Raw genomic sequence first — 22003 nt, forward strand, 5'->3', positions numbered from 1 at the left:
ATTTCCCCGATCTCAGGTTTTAAAGAGTCAGCGTTTCTGATGTAAATAATTTGTCATAGCCGAAATGAACTGAATGCCAGCCTTTGTGTGAGAGGAAGGAGGAGATCTGAGCTTCGCACAAATGTCCCTAGGATGCCATGCGCTCTAAATTACATCAGTGTAACTCTATAACATTCATAGAGAGTAATAAAGCTGCATTAAATTTATTCCTAATATTATTAGGAACAACATATGGAAATCCATCCGTCCCTCCTTTACTGAGTTGCCTCTTTGATACAGTTAAAACTTGAATTAAAAGGGCTGTATCCCAAGCTTTGACTGGATCTTTTCAATGAAAATGCAAAATCCAGATTCCCTTATATATTCCTATGGCACACCATGGTTATTTTGAAAGTCTCTCCACAACTCAGGATGATATTTCCCCCCCCCCCTCCACAAGCTCTAGATCCTAGAGAAGAATAGTGAAAGCATGAAAGAAAACCATTCCTAGTCTGACTTCCTCTCAAAAAAGGTACATAACTCTTAAAAACCTCAAGTCAGAATATAAGCATCATAGGGAAAGAGATATATAGCACTGGAGGACACTTAGGAATGGAACAAAAAGGCTAGTTTCCTGTGGTACCATCCCACTTGGTAGTACAACAAGTTTAACAATAAAGAAACAAAATAATCTGGGAAGCCATGAAGCTAAAAGAAATTGCTATAAGTAAGCGATCTCTGTCTCTGTCTCTGTCTCTCTCTCTCTCTCTGTAGCATTATATGATAATAGGATACAGAAGAGTACAATGTTTTATTATTTAAATTACAGACATGTCAATTGTAGTCAGAGCTAGGTGTATAGGAAATAAGTGATAGGTAGTTGTACTTCTTCTCCTTCCTCCTTCTGATTTTATATACAATATTTGCATTGGTCTTTGTCAGAAATGTTTAGGGCATTTGGAAAACATCAGACAAAGCAATGCTATTTTTTGTGTACAGGATTGATCAGCATGAGATATTAAAATCTGCTACAAAATACATAATATTTCCTAAGGACAAATTATGTGTTTGAACTTTCACACGAATTAGCTGTTATGTCCCCACAAATTAGAATTATATTTATTAGAGACTAGCTGTTAACCTGGTGTTGCCAGGTATTTGTTTATCCCAATCCTGTATTAAACATTCACAAATGTCTGGACCAAATGAAATTTCTAATGTTGGATTTTTCCCCTTACCAGAGGGAGCCCCTTGTGGAGTACTGTGAAGCTGTTACCATAGCAACTCCACTGTGCTGTACAGTAGAAGCCATTTTAGGGCAGTACAGTAGAAGCTATTTTAAGGCACAACAGGCTATATCTTAACAGAACACCCCCCCCGCCCAGGGCAGGTGTGAAATTCAGCAGGTTCTGGAGAACCAGTAGTGGAAATTTTGAGTAGTTTGGAGAACTGTCAAATACCACCCCTGGCTGGCCCCAGAGTGGGGTGGGAATAGAGATTTTGCAGTAACCTTCCCCTGGAGTGGGGTGGGAATGGAGATTTTGCAGTATCCTTCCCCTGCCTCACCCACCAAGCCACGCCCACAGAACCATTAGTAAAACAATTGAATTTCACCACTGCCCAATGGGTGTTAGGGGTGTCTTACCCCCACAGTATTTGTTTCCAGAGAGTAAGTCATCTGTGTACCAAGTTTAGTTGAAATTGCTCAAGGAGTTCCAGAGTTATGCTGGAACATACACACAAGCATTTATATATATATGTAGATTAGTCCTACCATTTGACAAAACATAGCTATTCTGACTACACTTTGTTACACTGGCCTCCTCCAACCCTACTACTACTGTTTATAGCAAAAAAATAATCATTTGGAATTTATTTAATTTATGATTCACGATTGACATGCTGCAATCATTCAGTATTTTAAAACCTGAACAAAATTACCAGATATCTCAAAATGTGTTTGTGATTTCATGCTCCTTGAACACAAAACAAATATTAGAACATGATTATTCAATTAATTTGTCATACAAATTCCCTATTGGATTCTTAACTTTATATATGTTGCCTATATTTGGATTGTGTGTTTTTTAATCTTCAAGGTGCTTTATGGTTTTAACTTGGCAAAAATTTTGTGACTTAGAAGAGCACATCCATTTTATAGACAAGAAAGAGTTATCAACAGATAACGATTTCTTTAATGTTGCACGGTGATGATCAGAAGTATCAAATCCATCCTGGTGGAAGCTCCAGGATTGCTGTTCATATCTCTGTTGCTGGATGGTCCTTTTGGACCTAAACCATCCCGAAGAGACAGTGATAGAGAAGAGCATGTCCTGCTGATCTCAGGGACATCTCAAAGTCCCTGATTGATCCAGGGGATAGCTCTTTTTGCCGGCTACAAGAGAAGCAGCCATTTTTAAGCTGCATAAGGTTGGGACAGACCCCTGAATGGAAGCTCAGCTGGAGAGAGAGTGTGAGATCTCGGAATTGGTGAGATAAATTTTACTTTTAGAGAACACCGAAAAAGATTTAGAGTAAAGTTAAAATTGAAGACAGAAGAGACTAAGCGGCAGATTAGCCTGAATTCAAACTATTGTGTTATCTTTTTTTCTTTAATTTTGTTTCCTTTTTATGAATGAAATTTTTACAAATGCCCCTTACTTTTTAAGTTGGACTGCTCTCTTTTTCCCTTCTTCTTCTATTTTTTTCTCATTTTTTGTATTTGTGGATTAAGGATTCATTTCTTATCTTTCCTTCACGGCAGGATTGTCCTTTTTAACCATTTTTTTCTTATCTCAAAGAAAGCTTAAAGAGAGAGCTAAAAGCGGAGGAAAAAGAAGTAACACTGCTATCTAGAGGCTGGAGGCTTGGAAATATTGTTTTTTAATATTTGACATATATCTCATGCTTCAAGGCTTCAGAATTTGTGTATTGAAAGAATAGTGGGAAGAGTACAGTTTGTTTACACAGGTGCTCTTCTGAAATATTATTAGTAGCTGGACTGCAGTAAAGAGAAAGCTTTGACTTGAAAGATTATAGCGAATTTATTTGAAACCTAGTAAAAGGCTTAGATGTCCTAGTGGCAGTGTTTACAACCTGGAAAAATGGCGCAATATGAAGAAGAAGAGAAAATAACTGCAAAAAATTATGCTAGAAATTCAAAAAGTCCTAATAAGCACAGAAAGAATTGAAAAGAATCTGGGGATTATAGAACAAAGAACAGAAAGAATGGAGGGAAGAGTTGAGGATATTGATGAAACAATGATAAAACTTGAAGATACAGCTCAAAAAATTGTAGAGAAATATGAACAAAGTGACAAGAAAATTGTTGATACTGACAGCAAACCGAGGGTGGAGGGAAATGATACAAATGGAATATTGAAAGAAGATGTAGATGAACAGGATCTCTATCTCATGCTTCAAAACATAGATGAAGAAAGGGGAGAAAATTTGGCAGAAACAATGAGAGTATCTTTGGCAGAAGCACCAGTGATAACCAAAGGCAAGCTGATGAAAGAAACAAATGGAGGGTTTCGAGTCTTTACAAAATATGCAATGAACAAGTCGCCAAGAGAAGTTCACATAAGACTTATCAAGAAAACACCTACAATACAGATTTTACAAATGGCAAGAGATATTGGACTGCACTACTACTGGAAGGATACAGGATGATGAAATGAAATGTCACAATAAAATTAAGTAAAACTTAGTTAAACTTTGAGTAATATGTTTAAGACAAAGTAATAATAGTTATAATCAAATAAATGATTAATAATGATAATAATGCATTTGTATATACTAGATTGATATATGGAATTTTATATAAGCTATAAATGAGAATTATGGAGATGATGTGGAAAAGCCTTTTTTTAAAAATAAAAGATAAACAATTCTATTTAGAATAGAATACAAAGATGTAACACCATTGGATGAGTCCAGGATTATGTAATGAAATGTCATAATATACGTAAATTTACTTTAAATTTAGTATGCTTCACATAAAAAGGATGTAATAATAGCAATATTCGATTAATGTTTAATAATCATAATAATTGTATGCATATATATTAAATTGGTGATATGAGCAATGGAATGTGCGAAAAAGAGTAAGTTGACATATGAAATTAGAGAACAAGAAGATAAACAATTTTATAGGACATGCGATCTATTTAATTAGTGGTTAGATTAAAAAATAATATGGAATTGAAAATTTATTAGAGAATTTTACCAGCACCAAAATAAGAGAATGTTTTAAAATAGGATATAAAAAATACTTATTATTGGACATGTTGAAGATGATGTAGCGAATTATTATAATATAAATGAACCCAAATGGACAGCCACTTGTCTGAAATCGTATAGGACAGTGATGGTTTTTGGCTCGTGTGCTATAAGTGGGGGGAGTGCAGGGGGGGTCGTGTGCGGGTGTGCCACACTCATAATGCAATGTGCGACACACAAACCCAGTGTGCATGCATGTACTACAGGCACTCCCCCCATTTTTGCATGCTTTTTCCGCCTTCCCCATGCTCCAGAGGCTTTATAGGAGCCTGGGGAGGGCGAAAACAGCCTCCCCCCCCCCCGGACACCTTCCGGAGGCTTCAGGTACCTTCAGGAGGCTTCTCTGAAGCCTTTGGAAGAGTCAAAACGACCCTCCAAGCAAAGCAGAAGTAACTTCCGGTTTGTTCGGCGGGTCGTTTTGAGCACTCCAAAGACTTCAGGGACTTTCAGGAAGGTTCCCTAAAGTCTCCAGAGCAGTCAAAACAACCCTGAAGCCTTCAGAGCAGTCAAAATGACCCTCCGAGCAAACTGGAAGTCACTTCCGGTTTGCTCGGAGGATCGTTTTGAGTGCTCCAAAGGCTTCAGGGACCTTCAGGAGGCTTCCCTGAAGCCCCCGGAGCAGTCAAAACAACCCTCCGAGCAAACTGGAAGTCTGTTCCCGAACTTCCGGTTTGCCCGTAGGGGCGGTTTTTTGCGCTCCAGAGGTTTCAGAGAAACTCGTGAAGCCTCCAGACAGCCTCCGGGGGGGGGAGGCTCTTTTCGCCCTCCCCAGGCTCCTATAAAGCCTCTGGAGCCAGGGGAGGGCGAAAAATGGTTTTAAAAAAGGATCAACTCAGCTGGCCAGCATGCGCATGCGTGCTGGCCAGCTAACAGGGCAGCACCTCGCATGCCCTGACAAATGGCTCCACGTGCCACCCATGGCACATGTGCCATAGGTTCACCATCACTGGTATAGGATCTCCTGCTTGACCAGGGGGTTGGACTAGAAGAACTCCAAGGTCCCTTCCAGTTCTATTCTGGCTAGTTAAGATTCCAAACTGATTGTGACTAGGAAGCTGCTTCTGCTCTGTGCAGATGATCCTGTTTTTCTATCTAGAGTTAGCTAAAAAGATTATTTTGTGTATGTACCATTGTTTGGACAACTGATTGACAATCAGTTCCAGTAAGAGAGAGAGAGAAAAAAAACCCCTATGTTTGCTTTCTAATTGGGCTTTCCTGTATATTTGTTTCTTAATGGCCAGGATTCTGAGCAAATCAGACAATTTTAATACCTATGTATAACATTTCATTCTTTCCTCCATGATACTGCTTGCTGACACTCTGCCATTCAATCTGCATCAAACAGGGCCTGTTTTTCTGTGGCAAAGGACAGTTTATCTGTGCTGCACTCCAGGTGTTCAGTGTTAAACTTTGCCTCCATTGTTTCAGGGCATTCCTATTTGGATTTGGGACTTTAATCCCACTGTGGAGTGTCCGCTTTCAAAGTTTTTTTCGTGTTCTTCTTGGCACGGCCAAGTGCGTCTCATCGACTGCGTTCTGTTTAGAGGCCAGTTCTCCCTCTGTGGAGTGTACGGCTTGCGTTCAAGCATTTAGGTTTTGGTTGAAAGTGATCTATGCAAATAAATCTTCAGGCTATTTGTTTCTCCTTCAGAAAAGATAATTGTGTTATTGTTTTGTCAAAGACATTCTTCAATAAACTAGACTTTCCATAAATTTCTCGACTAGGCAAAATCTATCCTTAGCAATTACATCAAGGGCAATGAAATCGCTTCTTCGCTGGTAAACTTTGTTCTCCCTTACATTTTAAATTACCTTTTAACTTCATTAAAGGCCATATGATTTACCTGGGTATTTTTTGACATTCCAAAGTATTTAGCTACATTTGCTAGCATTCAATTCAATGTTGTGGCTTCTGCTCTTCTAGATGGACATTTTACAAGTATCCATTGTACGCTAAACATGTTATTAGGAAGATGAGGGAAAATATATTTTAACACTTATTTTCTTTGCATTTTATTATGTTTCACACAGTAAATCACTTATAATAATTCTATTTAAATTTAAATTTTCAGGAAGGAGTATTTGATCTTTCAGAAATATTTTGACTTTTTTATTAGTAGATTTTGAGGCTGCCTCCCTGTGGATTGATGAGATTAACTGTATCCCCAAACATGCATAGCTTTTAATGAATTCCTCTATTTTGCCCTAGTGGAGCAAAATTAAATTCATAGGTATAGTTATAATTACTATGAATTTTCGCAAAAACATCATAATGTTCTTTTAGAGTTTTCAAAAAGATGGAAATGATAAAATGTAAAAACATTTTATTCAAGAAGAATTAGACCTCCAGTGAAGAACTGGTAGCAGAACTAGATTCCCCCCCCCCAAAAAAAACACCCCATATTACACTAGCGAAATGTCAGGCATGAAAATCCATTGCTGGCTTACAGTGTTACGCTGACAAAATTTAATTAGCTTCATCAGTCACAATTTATAGGGGAGATTTGGCCTTATTTATTTTTAATTTTGATATTTTAATACATTCTGATGAGAGTTACCATTAGAATAATTCATTATCAGGGGTGGGATTCTACAGGTTCGGGTGACTCCGACTATCAGCTAGAGCAGTGTTTCTCAACCTTGGCAACTTGAAGATGTCCAGACTTCAACTCTCAGAATTCCCCAGCCAGCGAATGCTGCGCCTCAGCTGTTTTCCTCCCCAGCAGTAATGCAGAAGGTGATTTCTCTGTAAACTGCACATGCGAAGCATGCGTGAAGCGAACCAGTTATTAAACTGGTAGGATCCCACCCCTGTTCATTATGATTTGGGAACTTTGCCTGTCCTTCAGGCGAAACAAGCTAGAAGCCGATGGAGTTTTGAGTCCAAAAGACTCATCCCCTTAGGGACTGATTACAAGTGATAATTGACTGCTTTGGTTCTGCTTTAACAAACAGATTCTACACGTTGCAAAGTTGCGCAGTTTAGAAAGAAGTAAAGAAGGCTTCAACAAACATTATTATGTACATTGAAGTTTTGAAAGCATGCGGTTGGGATGCTCACAAATGTTGGCTTTCTAAGATGCAATTAGCAAAAATACTCATTAATTAACTGGTGTGGCTTCTACCTCACTTCCTGCTAGTTTCCCAAGATGGCTACTCTTTTCTGGACAGGATGGCACCCTTCATTTCCTAACAATACCCCTGGAACTTATGTGGAGACCAGAAACTTTTTTGGACAGACTAGCACTTTGCCTTATGTCAACATTCTATTTTTATTTTTTAAAGTCAGATGGTGCAACAACATTGTCTATGGGATCCATTTGGTCTATCCTTTAACAAGCCAACAGTCATAAAGAATCTGTGATAATAAAAGTGCTTTGGATTTTCCAATATGACGATAAAGCAGCAGCAAGTGAAAATCTTCAATGCATATTATTAATCAAATGGGGATCACTATTATGTTGGCACACTAATATCAGTTACAGATGTACAATTACACTAGGCTTTTTTCCTTATAAACAAGTATATTAGAGACCTGAGGTCCTGTTTTCTTTAGAATGAGTATTCTGAAAATCAGTGGTGGGTTCCGGATCCCGTTGCAACCGGTACGGTTGCAAGGGGGCCCAGCGTCCTCTACATGAACATGCGTGGCGTGCATGCACACACATGCATCTTACCTTCAAGCGACGCCTCCGCAAGCCTCCATGATGCTTCAGGTGTGCAGCAGAGTGTCGCGCAGGCACTGTACGCCCCATGAATGTGTGCGGAAGCGCCAAAGGCTTTAAAGGACAGGTAAGGAGCAAGGGCAGGCGGGTGGGCCCTCTGGAGCACCATACCGGAATGGTACCCGGTGCTCCTGGCAGGCTCCGGTATGCCCGTACCGGGGTGTACTGCCTGCAACCCACCACTGCTGAAAATGTACATTAGGTGCCTGATTAGTAAATATGCACATAACAGGACTTGATTCCTTTCCACGAATAGTAAAACTATTAGATAAAACTTCAATTTCTGGCAATGTGCATTATACAACGACAGCTATTTTTAGATACAGGTTTGTTTGTTTTTTAAAAAAAAACTCGATGTAGAAAAGGGAATAATATACCCAAAAATAATCAACAAAAGATGTACTGTAAAATAAAATGTATAAACTATGGCATACCAAAAGCAATGAGTTGTCGGATCCTGATGAAACAGATAGGCATGCTTCAATTTCATAGCACATTACACAGCGGGAAGAAGGAACTGAAGAAGCGAGTGTAACGTATATATTGCATGTATTATATATAACATAACGGTTTGGGGTTTTCGGTTGCAAATCATTTGCCATTCAGGGCAAGGGAACTTAAATTTGAGTACTGTGAAAATGCAGAACAAATGAAGTCATGACTAATCATGTTCCTCAGCCACGCTTTGCAAAGGGAATAAAACTTGACAGGGAAGGATGATGACAAAAGAGAACTGTCTCACAGGGTGCCAAGTGAAACAAAAAAATGGGTTCAAGCCTGGAGTGAGAGCCACTTTGGATTCCATAGGTCATCCTAGGGGAAGGTCATTAATCCAATATTTGCTAAACCCTAATTCTTGAAATGCATATTAAACACGTTAGGCCAAACGAAAAGAGGGGGGTTCAAATGAATGCTATATTATAGCTGTTTAAATACAGTACAAGGGAGTTTAACATTATTTATAAGAAGTAAAGAATAGGACAAATAAAAAATATTTGGAGACAAAATATATAGGTATGGGTTGTCCCTTACTGACCATTCACATTAATGGTAGTATACCGAGAATTTAAAAAGTATACATAGAATACATAGAATTACAGAGTTGGAAGGAACCTTGAAGGTCTTCTAGTCCAACCCCTCCTGCTTAGGCAGGAAACCCTAAACCACTTCAGACAAATGGTTATCCAACATCTTCTTAAAAATATCCAGTGTTGGAGCATTCACAACTTCTGGAGGCAAGTTGTTCACTGATTAATTGTTCTAACTATCAGGAAGTTTCTCCTTAGTTCTATGTTGCTTCTCTCCATGATTGGTTTCCACCCATTGCTTCTTGTCCTACCTACAGATGTTTTGGAGAATGGCTTGACTTCTTCTTTGTGGCAGCGTCTGAGATATTGGAACACTGCTATCATGTCTCCCCTAGTCCTTCTTTTAATTAAACTAGCATACCCAGTTCCTGCAATCATTCTTCATAGGTTTTAGCTTCCAGTTCCCTAATCATCTTTGTTGCTCTTCTCTGCACTCTTTCTAGAGTCTCCACATCTTGCCTGCCAGCCTGTTGGGGGCACATGTATGACTCTCAAGGGTGGGGAGGGGCCAGGTGCCCTCTCCCCACGGGAATGCTGAGGTTCTGGTTGGGTCCAGGACTCACTCTCTCCTTCCAGTTCCTCCCAAGCGGGATGTGTGCCAGTGAATGTTAGAATAGAGTAACAGAGCTGAAAGGGAATTTGGAGATCTTCTAGTCCAAACCCCTGCCTAGGCAGGAAACCCTACACCACTTCAGACAAATGGTTAGCCAACATCTTCTTGAAAACTTCCAATGTTGGAGCATTCACAACTTCTGGAGGTAAGTTGTTCCACTGATTAATTGTTCTAACTGTCAGGAAATTTCTCCTCAGTTCTAAGTTGCTTAACTCCTTGATGAGTTTTGACCCATTACTAATTACATTACTAATATAATCTCAACATACACGATTTGTACAGCAAACAGCTAGGCTCCTTTGCAGGTTTAGATGTATGAATTATATAAATCTATATTCATGCATCGGGGAGTCAAAAATCTATTTAGAATGGGTGCAAAGTGTTCAGGTTTTTCCATCCCTTGTTGCCATCTAGTGGATGTTTGCAGCTCTGACCTAGTAGCATTTCCACACAACCAGTGTTTTATAGCTAGATGGTTGTAAATGCAGCTTAAAGTCTATCCCTTTGAATGCAGGAGTCGTTGAAATAACATAGCTAATCTCCAACCCTATTTCTAATGGATGTAGATGCTAAGGCAAGCTAGTTAGAAATAAGCCAGGAACATTCTCACACATTTTTGAATAGAACAGGTAACACAAGGCTGATTGGAAAAATGCATTTTCAAATTTGAAAATTCTGTCAATGTAAGCTTAAGAATTAATGCTTCTTGTCTGCCCTACCTTGCAAGACTGACATTAATCTTCCAAGTGTAAAACTATCTCTCACTCCCACACCTTTATATATGGTAGACCTTGACTTATGACTATGCCAGCCAATTGCAATTATAAATCACGATGGTCACAAAGTAGATAATCACATGATCGGATGCAATTTTACGACCTTTTTTATTTACACTATGTCGCAGTTGTTAAGCATCATTAAGATTGTTCTATTGTTCTCTGTGGGGCATTTTTTTCTGGAAACTGGAAGTAAACACCAGTTGTGGTGCAGGGCACCACAAACAGTGGTAAATGTGGGCCAGTTGCTGAGTGCCCAAAATGTGATGATGTGACCACGGAAATAAAACAAACAGAATGTTAAAAAAGTTATAATATTTACGTAGTTGCTTACATCTAATATTATATTAGATTACTTACTTCTAAATTATATTAAAGTAACTGAAATGTCTTTACCACCCCCAAGGTATGTCACAATGTTTGGAAATTGAAAGTTGAAAAAAAATTGACATGCCCTTACGTCAGGGGAGGGCAAATGTAGCTTTGGAACAGGTCATAAATTGCTGTGGGGGAGGTATTGTAACTTTGAGCAGTTACTAAGCAAGTTGAGGACTACCTGTAGTCCAACGAATTAAGAAGGGTCTCTTTTGAGATGTTTACTCTTCTGCCCATTCCTTCTGTGGATTCAGTGCCACTTATCTGAACATTGTCTAGTTTGTGGCCCTTCATCCTGTATCCCAAGGTCATTCACACATACCACTTCACTTGTAGGTTAAATTTGCAATGGGAATGTACCGTATTTTTTGGACTATAAGACACACCGGACTGTAAGACGCACCTACATTTACAGGAGGAAAACAAGAAAAAATAGTTTATGGCCTCCGTGTCGCGTTTTTGCCTTCCCTGGCCCCCAGAAGCACTCTGCAGTGCTCCATGTGGCCTTCTCTCTCTCTCTCTCTCTCTCTCTCTCTCTCTCTCTCTCTCTCTCTCTCTCTCACTCACTCACTCTCACACACACACACACACACACACACACACAGGCCTGGAAGGGTGAAAACGTGATGCATGGAGGGCTTGGAATGCTGAAAACGGGCTGTGTGGAGCACTGCAGTGCTTCTGGGGCCCAGGGAGGGTGAAAACGCGACACACAGAGGGTTCAGGAGGCCACAAACGCCTGTATTTGGTCTATAAGACACATCTAAATTTTCACCCACCCAAATAGGTCCGTCTTATACTCCAAAAAATATGGTAGCGGCTGAGGTTGTCTATTTTTGCCCTCAGAAGAGGTTGCTGTCATGCTCTGATGACATAACTAGGACAAGGAGAGATAAACTCTTGCACCAAATTCTCCAGGGATCAGTTGGATCACACAAAGTAGATTTTCCAAAGAGGCAGCGGAACTGGCTGATAACAAAACAACATTGTATCTGACCTGAATAGCTCAAGGAATGGGACTAGTAAGATCTGGCAGCTGACATTTGGAAAATAAATGACTTGCATTTATTCAGCTGCTTAGCTGTGCACTGATGTTTAGAAGTAAGGCATATATGCTTTGCATAGCTTCAAAGCTGACACAATGAGACTGTATTCGCCTGGCGCTTAATGTTCTGGAAGGCATCATACACAAATCGAAAAGGCATAATACACCGTGAACATTCCTTTACTGGAGGAAAAATATTTATCTTTGGTTTGTGGCGTGGTCTGTTCCATAGTGTTCAATTGGTGTGCCAACTCTTCATTTATCAAACTCACAACCCCAAATCCAACATTATTCTTTATTTCATTTGTTATAGAATTATGTGTGGTACACATAATTCTCTGTCATATGACACATGTCTGTAAAATAATAAGCTGCACAGAAAAAAAAACCTCAACCACTAACCCAAAGCACCAATAGTACTGTTTTTAAATTCTAAAGCTATCATATATTTAAGCTTATTTCTAAATCCCTAAAGTTTGGGTGGATTTCTTTGTTTTTCAGTTTTAACTGCATATTCAGCACCCCCTCCCTCCCCCCACCTCTCTCTCACCATTTAGCAATCCTTTACATTCATAATTCTATATAGACAAGGGGGAGAAAGTTATACACTTATTGCAGTGCTAATTCAAGGTCAGAGTTTACTATTTAAAATATATTTGTACTGGCTAATGGAATCAGGACATAATCCTCTCTCTGTCTATGAATGGGCAAAAGTTCACTTTGTTTTTTTTTTTAATTCAAAGAAAATTGGCTCAATATGCAAGTGAGTAATCTTAACTTTGTCTGACATTTCTACTTACCATGTATGCATTTTTTACATAGCGTACTCTTTTTTTGATGTGATCATAGATGCCAGAGGAGAAAACTAGTGCCTGAGAAATTGTGTCAAAAAATATCTATAGATACTTTTACACGTGTCCTTTAATTATTTGTGAAATCATAGAGGTGGGGCCCCCAAAAGAGAGCACAAAACGGCCCATTTTTGCAAAAGCGGGCCTGTTTTTTGTCAAAAATATTGCATGCATAGCCTTATGGAGGCTTATAGAGTGCTGCTGGGGGTTGGGGGGTAAAAAACGGCCCATTTTTTGCTAATTTCTGCTCTTCCCAGCCCCTAAGAGCTGTCTGAAAGCCCTCATAAGGGTATACACGGCCTTTTTGGTGAGGGGGCAGGGCTTCGGGAGGCAAAAAATGCTGTATTCGATGTATAAGACGCACCCAGATTTTCAGCCTCTTTTTTGAGGAAAAAAGGTGTGTCATAGTCTGAAAAATACGGTAGTTGTTTAGCAGAGTGATGGCATGCGGGGGGGGGGGAACTATCCTTGTGTCTAGTTGTTGTGGTGTGCAACGCCCTATAATCGTCATGGTGAACCTATGTGACATGTGCCCTAAGTGGCACACAGAGCCATGTCGCCTGGCACGCATGGTGTCACCCATTCCTCTTCCGGGTTTCTGGTGCGCATGCGTAAGCCACAATCAGCTGACCTTCGTGTATGGAGCAGTGCCGGGAACTGGAAAAATTGGTCATCTGCTTGCTGGTGCAAGCACACATGCCGGCCAGGTTGCATGCGCATGCACACCAGTAACTCAAAGACGAACGGGAAACGCTATGCATGCCAGGCAATATGACTCCATGTGCCACTTTGGGCATGCTAGCTGCCGGTACGCATGTGCATGGTGGAAACCCGAACTTCATTTTCTGGCGAGCACATGTCCCCTGGACAGCTCCTCTCTTGGTTGCAACCCAGATGAGCGTGTGTATGCTCCCTTTTCAGCACTTAGTGCCAAAAAGGTTCACCATCACTGCCCTATAACTTTATTTTAAGGATAGAAGTTGAAACAAATTTATGTTTTATGATTAAGGATAATGCTACCCCTTCTCTCAAAGAGATGTCCTGATCGCCTTGGTTCAGCCCATTAGAGCTGCCAGAATGTTTTGAGGCTTAAAGGCCCTCCCAGATCATGGTCCCTTATTTTCAGAATTGGGTCCTCTGTCATTGGCTCAGGCATAACATTTCTTGAAGCTGTCATACAGAGGGCCCTGATTGCATGCTGCCTCTGCAGGCTGACAGTCTTTTTGGTCAATCTCTGTTTCAAAGAATTTCGAGGAAACGTGAACATTTCTTTCCCAGGAAGACTTGGTTTGCTTTTTGACCATTCCATCTATCAGACCATCTCAGGATTGGATTGGTGGCTCAGGTTTGCTCAGAGAGATTGTTTTGGCTGCTGACCTCATCATTAGCCAGATCAGTCATAGACTCTCGGATGAGCGCTTAATAAAGTCATTTTAAATTGAAAAATTAAAAGTCATACAATTAAAACCATTAAAATGATATTGAGGCAATTCTATCATTTCTTCTTTCCTTATTAATTCTGAATTACATAAGTACATTGCCTTCTCGGTTAATAAAGGAAAGAATTGGTCCAGGCAGTTGGACTTTCTGACTTCCTATTGTATATGCAACATTGGAATCACTTTTAAACCTCTGCCAACTATTGTACAGAGAGAGGGGGGGGGGAGGGAGGGAGATGGAGGTAGAGAGAGAAAGAGAGAGAGGGGGGGAGGGAGGGAGAGAGAGAGAATGAATTGCAGGCTGTGTAGAGAAGACCTTCCAGCTTCTCCAAGGACCTCTCCTCCCTTCAAGCAGCCCATGTGCAGAGACAGAAAAATCATAGAAGGCATGTGAAGCAGCTTTAGAAGGCAGCAGGCATTGGAAGTGGCCTCTTTGGATTGGGGAAAAGATTAACAGAAGGAACAGATGGGAGCTACCTCTTAGCAACCTTCTTCCTTTTGAAACCCAAGCAGACACTGAAGTCTGAAGGATTTTTCCCACTTTTTCTGTCTTTCCCTTCGTTCCACTAAAACCATGATGGCGAACCTATGGTGCACGTGCCCAAAGTGACACATGGAGCCATGTTGCCTGGCATGTTGCCTGGCATCTCTGTTAGGAGATTAGAGTTCTGCAGCAGAAGTTATTAACGAATAATCCGCTGAATAGTCACTCACAGCCACCGAAGGTAAAACAAATAATAGCTTTACTTGCGTAACAAAAATAGCATAAATAGTCTCCAAACAGACTATAACCAGTCTTGAAGTATATACACAGTCTATTTACAATACGTTGAAGTTACAGTTGCTCAACTCATGAGTCACCATGTAGACAAGTAACTAACATACAAACTAGCCACTATCCAGTACACGGTCTTCTCTCCCAATACTAAGCACATACAGTAACAGTCAGTAACAATCAGGAGAATCAGGAGCATCAGGAGAGCATCAGGGAGACCTCCATACTAGTTCCTACTTCCTTATATGGCTGCTTAAAGCAATAGCATCCAATTACCTTTCTCTTACACTTAAAGTAACAGATACATTTGTTACAATCATGGCTTATATACATTGTCAAGCCAAGACTAGGGTTACATCCCTAACAGTGCCCATTCTTCTTCCGGGTTTCTGGGGTGCATGCGCACTCAACCATCAGATGGACTTTGTGTGTGCAGCATTGCCGGAAATCAGAAGAGCTGGTCTTCTGTTTTCTGGTGTGAACATGTGCGCCAGCCAGCTGATCAGCATGTGCACATATGTGGCAGTAACCGGAAGACTTGCTGGCTGGTGGACATGCAAGTGCCAGAAACCAGAAGTTTATTTTCCGGCGTGCGCAAGCCCCCTGGGCAGCTCCTCTTCCTGTTTGCGGCCCAGATGAGTGTGCGTGTCCCTTTTCAGCACTCAGATCATGTGATCGCCATCTGCAATCTTCCTAGGTGGCTTCTGACAAGCAAAGTCAATGGTGAAAGTTCATTCACTGATTGCATTTAATAACTGCTGTGGTTCACTTAACCGCCACAGCAAAAAAAAGATGGTAGAATTGGGTATAGTTCACTTAACAATCCCCTTGCTTAGCACTGAAAATTGTGGCCCCAATGTAGTTGTAAGTTGAGGTCTTGTTTGCACAAAGCTAGCAAAATGATGGTGGTGGTAGGGAAGAGTAAAACCATCCTCTAGTTAAGTTCAAATAATAGAGAGTCCATAGGCATCTACATGTTGTTTTCTTTGCAGAGTTTGTTTGTGGCACTCCTTTTTTCAGGAGGCAAATCAAGCACCCTTATTGATTTTGATATTCTTTTTTTTAGAAATTAAGTAACTTTTTTGGAAATCAAGAGTGACCGGTGCTTCCCACTCTTTCTTATTAGGCTGCGTGAATTATTAATTCAAGCATGCCAGCCTTTTCTCCTTGCAAATGCTTGACCATCATCACAAGAACCAGTACATCAGTACAGATTTTATTATTTAACAAACCATTTCAGAATCAGGAAAACATTTTTTTTTTTTGCTATGCAAGCCAGTGGTTAGGATCACTTGGCCAAATGTGAGGATTTTTTTTCATCTTCTCTACAACAACATGTTTATGGTAAGAGAAGATAGCAATAGCACTTAGACTTATATACCTTTTTACAGTGCTTTACAGCCTTCTCTAAGCGGTTTACAGAGTCAGTATATTGCCCCCAACAAGATGTACAAGATAGGGGTATGGATAGGACAAGAATGGGTTACAAACTAGGTTTAATTAGCATTAGCTGTCATTTTATTTATTTAATTTGATCTAGACTTTGCCAAACTCTGAGCATTCAGAGCAGTGGTGGGTTCCTATCGGTTTGGACCGGTTCAGCCAAACTGGTAGTAGCTTGGTGGCCTGGGTCACTGGAACCAGCAGTGACCCAGGCCTGCCATACCTCCCAACCGGTTCTTCCAGCGGTGCCGTAAGTGGCATTTGTACCTTAAAAGGTCTGCACATGGGCACAACATTAGAAAAAGGGGAAAAACTACATTTTTTTCCAATGAAAATTGTTCTGTGCATGTGTGGAACAGAAAATCAAGATGGCGGCCCCGAGCATAGAATCAGTTTGGGCGCGTGTCTGTACTACCTGCTCGGCTGAACTGGACTGAACCAGTAAGAATCCACCTCTGGTCCTGGGGTCATGTGACCACCATTTGTGACCTTCCTAACTAGCTTCCAACAACCAAAGTTGGAGGAGGGAAGTGGATTTGCTTAATGACCACATGATTCACTTAACAACTGCAGTAATTAGCTTAACAACTGTGGCAAAAAAAGGCTGTAGAATCAGGTGTGACTGGCTTAACAAACCCACCTTATTGAGCTGTGGAAATTGGTCCCAGTAAGTCACCTATAACAGAGGTGTCAAACTCGTGGACCAGGGGCCCGATGCATCATGCACTGGCCGCGCCCAGCCCTAGTTTAGCAAAGAGGGAAAAAGTCATGACACTCCTGACCTATAATATCTTTTGATATTAGATCTCCCGGCTGACAAAATATTCCAGGGTGGGAAAAATGCCAAGTTTATCTCAAATTTAGCACAAGTGGAGATTATCATTTTGGATGGGAGATGATTTACGAATGCCCTGCACATTTTTAATGCATTATATAATTGTGGGTTAAGCCATCCAACTTGCTGAATTGGTGGCTGAAACAAACACCATCTTCTGAGTTTAAGCTAGTCCTTTTCCATTGCAAGATACATCTTACAGGATGCAGGTAACAAAAAAAAATGTTTTAACTACTTACTTGCTGCTTAAGCAACGTCTCAAGGAGTACGAAGCGCCTCCACCACAAGTCCGGGAACATTCACTCCAGGAACCCCAGGCATCCCAGAGACTGTCTCGGTCCTCTTCAGATCGAGCAGTTCGAGAACTCTAGAAGAGAATAAAAGACAGGATGAAGGGAAGAGAACTTGGCTCACATTCAAAATAGCAAAGACTCTGCCAAATTATTGTTATCTATCTGATTTTGGCCTCAATGGTGGTCGTAGGTCAAGGACTACCTGTACATAAGCATTTACATTCTGTATATGTTTCCATTTTTGCACATTGTGGAATAGAGTACTAATATATAACAAAAATGCAGCATGAACATTATGTATGTGTAAATCCCACCTTCCAAATCAGAATCCATCTGTCTCATAGAGGCTGGGGTACCAACCTCAATTCTTGAATCCTGAGCCTAAGTATAGTTCTACTTACTGCAGCACAGTATTACAGGCGATCCTCATTTAATGACCACTCATTCAGTGACCATTCAAACTTACAACAGTATTAAAGTGGCAGTTATAGCTGGTACTCATACTAATGTTGGTTACTCTTCTCCCTTGGTCACATGATCACAATCCAGTTTCCTAGCACCTGGCTCACAATTACAACATATACCCGTGATGGCGAACCTATAGCAACCGTGCCACAGTTGGCACACAGAGCACTTTCTGAGGGCACACAAGCCATTGCCCGTTGCTCCATCACACATGTGCACATGCTTCCGGCCAGCCAGCTGATTTCCAGGGCTCTGCCATGCATGCAGGAGATGCACGTGCATGCGAAGGGTGGCGGGGGGGGGTCATGTGTGCATGTATAGGGGCAGGGGGAGCATAAGGGCACAGCTTGCCTTCCTGTGCCCCATTTTTGGTCCCAGGAGCCTGGCTAGGCCCAAAATGGATGCATGTGCAGAGGGACAGGGCGCACCGGTGGGTGTCGTGTGCACATTGCATTATGGGTGTGGGCACGCACATGCACAGTGTTGCATGTGCATGCACACTTTCGGCACAGGAGGACAAAAAGATTAGCCATCACTGACATTTACTATGGTCACACGATCATCATCTCTGACTTTCTTAGCTTCCTACAAGCAAAATCAATGGGGAAGCTAGCAGGAAGTCACAAATGGCAACCACAGGCCATCCTCGCTTCATGAAATCACCTGCGTTGATTTGCTTAATGGCAGCAACTTGCATCAATTGATATAGTCCCATGACATCACACCAGGGGTGGGTTCCTGCTGGTTCTAATTGGTTCTGTAGAAGAGGTTCCACAAATCTACCGTGCTATTTAGAACCAGTTCCATGGGTGGAACTAGCCCCCTCGCTCGCTCACCTCTGCCCGTCCAGGCGCCGCTCATTCGCTTGCTCCCCCCGCCTGTCCGCACATCGCCTCTAAGAGCCCTATAGAGAACGCTTGGTTCTCCATTGCTGCCTGCCGAGGAGGTAAAAAAAGCTCTTTGCTGGCGCAGCGGCTTTTGGGGCTAATGGGGCTTGGGTTTCCAGCCCGACAGCTCCCGCCGCTTCTGGATGTCTATTGCAGTCATGAGGAGCCGAGGAGAGTGCAGAGAAGAGCGTGAAGGTTCTTGGTGCTCCAGGAAGCTGCAAAAGTGGCTGGGAGAGGTGTGCGGCTTGGTTTAGCCTTCCTGGATGTCGCAGCAGCCCCAAGCACGCTGATCTCAGCGTTTTTCGCATCGGGGCATGCTGCAAGAGGGACATGATGTCAAGCCACTCCTACCCGGTCACATGGCCAGCAAGCCACTCCCACAAAGCAGGCCACACCTATAGAAGAGGTTCTAAACATTTTTGAAACCCACCACTGCATCACAGCTTATCCTTGTGTTGTTTAGCAATGGAAATTCCGACCCCAATTGCCATCCCTGACCCTAACCTGTACTTCCTGGAAATGCAAGAAGGAAAGAATGGCTGACAGGATACCTGAATGGGGTGCAAAATCAAGCACAGCTATGGCAGTGACTTTTGTCAGCATACTTTTCTGCTTCCTCAAGGGCAGAAACTAAACGCATCAGGGTAACTGTGGAAAAGAGCCATTAAACAAGCAAACGTTTGTTTGTGTATATTTTATTAAACCAGGAAAAATAAAAGGGGGTTTGGAAGCTCAGAGATGCAAATGCCAGGCACCGTGTCTTGCATTTCAGAGGTTGGTGTTGGGCACTAGGCCAGGAACTGTACTAAAATAATCTTGACTGCTGTGAAAAGATTTTCTCTACTCCAGCTAAGCATCTCCCCCCCACACACACACACTTCTAAACATTAGTTCATGGGATCTGATTTGAACTAATTCGCTAAAACTCTTCCAAAAAGGGGGAGAAACCCCCTCTTCGGTTGTTATCTTTAAAAAATAGATGAAACCTAAACACTTACATAAATAAGAAACAGAAGCATGTCTACAAAATGCATTGAACGACAAGCGATGGGGATCACAGGTAAAGAAAGGACAAAGATGACCGAGAGGAAACATCAGAATTGCTTCTTCTGAAAGCCGACAGTACCAGGCACAATAGCCAGCGACTGATATGGTAATTCCAGGGTTCTCTTACACCAGGGCTTTGAGCAAAACGGTGACATACAAATTGCGACTATTGAGTTGAGTAAAGAAAACTTGTTCTGAAAATGCATGAAGTTTGGCCAAGGACTTCGGTGTTGAATGTAGTTATTCACAAGCAAGGGAAGGTTGGGCAGAGAAAAGTGAGGGGGGGGGGGAAAGGGGTCTGCAGACTGGCACCATGAATGGTTTTGTATAATCTGTTCAGGAAAGACTTTGAACTTATCACGGAGCCAGATCCAAACCCTCAACATCTAACAACAACTGGGCACCGTGCCCGGGGCCTACTCTCTTTAATGTCCTTTATCACATAAGACCCACCAATGTGGCTGTTGAGAGTCATTAACATTAGGGTTGACAGTTGGTACTGCGAATGAAGGAATCAAAAGTTTATTTATTAGTCATGCTAAGGGAATGCAAAAATATAGGCTATTGCTTTTTCCCTCCTTTTAAAATCTAATGACATTTAGTTACAAACACCTGTGTGATCCAGCAGAATGACATTTTCTCATAGGTGAACATGGTAAATGGCTTGTCTGGCTCAAAAACAGTCATCCACTATTTGTTCTGAGCTGATTGCATCATCTTCAAACCACAGTGAGATGCAGCCTACCAGTCCACAGTTGCTGTAGGCTTGTTTACACATTTAGCTTAAAAACAGATTTAATATACAGCCAGGCTTCTCAGGAAAGTCATCAGCTATACATTTATATTTGAAAATTATTTATTTTTCATGAGTTTAAAGCAGGGGCGTCAGACTCGCATCATTACGGCAGTGTCACGTGACGTAGCATGATTTCCCCCCCCCCTTTGCTAAACCAGGCATGAGCATGGCCAGCGCATGATGTATCCGGTCCACAGGCCGCAAGTTTGACAGCCCTCGTTTAAAACAACATATATAGCCTTTTGTCAGGGGTGGGTTGATGCCGGCATCACTGTTGGTTCAGTGCGCACGCAATTTCGCTCCACGTGTGTGCGCAGTTGCCCAAAAATAGATCTGCACATGCGCAGAACCTTTAAAAAGGGGGGGAAACATGCCGCCCTGAACAGAGAACTGGTTCGGAGGCGTGGCAGGCCTGGATTGCTGCTGGTTCCGGTGACCCAGGTAAGAAAACCACTACCAGTTCAGCCAAATCGGTCCCAACCGGTAGGAACCCCCTCTACCTTCCATCCAGAGATGGCATTCAGCTGGTTCAGACCGGTTCGCCTGAACTGTGAGTGGGCTCGTCCATCCACCCTGGTTTCAAAATGTCCTATGTAGCCTCATTTTCAATGCCACGTCATTGGATGTGTGAACCAAGTGCATGCGTGGAAGGCCACACACATGTGCAGGGGTGTGCATGCAACATGAGCATACTCTCATGCATGCTCATAGTTGTGGACCGGTAATAAACCTAAGTGAATCCCACCGCTGCTTTCATCTCATTTTTTCCCCATGAAAACCATCCTATAAGAGTTTTTGAAGTGAAAAATAGTAACAGCCACACCATACCTAGTCATGAATAAGCCTAACCATTTTTTAAAGTATGGTTTTCTATCCCTGCTCCATCCATTTGGATTTTTGGAACCATAAAATGTATCCGAGGAGCTGCCAACGGCTGCTAAGGAAGAAGCTGTTGTTTGTCCTTGGTTAGCAAGCTCACTGGCCTGATATAGTGATGATACATCAAAGGTATAAAGAGCCATTTTTTTTTGCACAGATAGCATTTTGTTTCCAGCATGCATGATTATTCTTATGCTGCTTCAACTGGCATGAGGCCGAGGGGAACGTTATTGGATTTTTTTTCCAAAATCACTCAAGAAGGATTTACATGGCATGTTACATGAAGAATGCAGGATGTTGAAAATAAATAGTAATGTGCACAATGGTTTTTTTGCATTCAACATTTGAAGTTAGAAGAATTGTGTTTATAGAGTTTGAAACAGGTGTTCTGGCTATTTCACAAATGGTTCC

At 41.6% G+C, this 22003-nt stretch overlaps 1 protein-coding gene across 1 annotated transcript in view; it reads right to left on the minus strand.

Annotated features, from left to right (window-relative positions):
- The window catches only part of ADAMTSL1 (ADAMTS like 1), a 542768-nt gene that overhangs the window by 227941 nt on the left and 292824 nt on the right, over window positions 1-22003 (minus strand). The window contains 1 exon segment of the mRNA XM_032212442.1: window positions 17465-17592. Coding sequence (XP_032068333.1) covers window positions 17465-17592 — 128 coding nt within the window.

The sequence above is a fragment of the Thamnophis elegans genome, chromosome 3 (genome assembly GCF_009769535.1).
Source record: "Thamnophis elegans isolate rThaEle1 chromosome 3, rThaEle1.pri, whole genome shotgun sequence".
Lineage (NCBI taxonomy): Eukaryota > Metazoa > Chordata > Lepidosauria > Squamata > Colubridae > Thamnophis > Thamnophis elegans.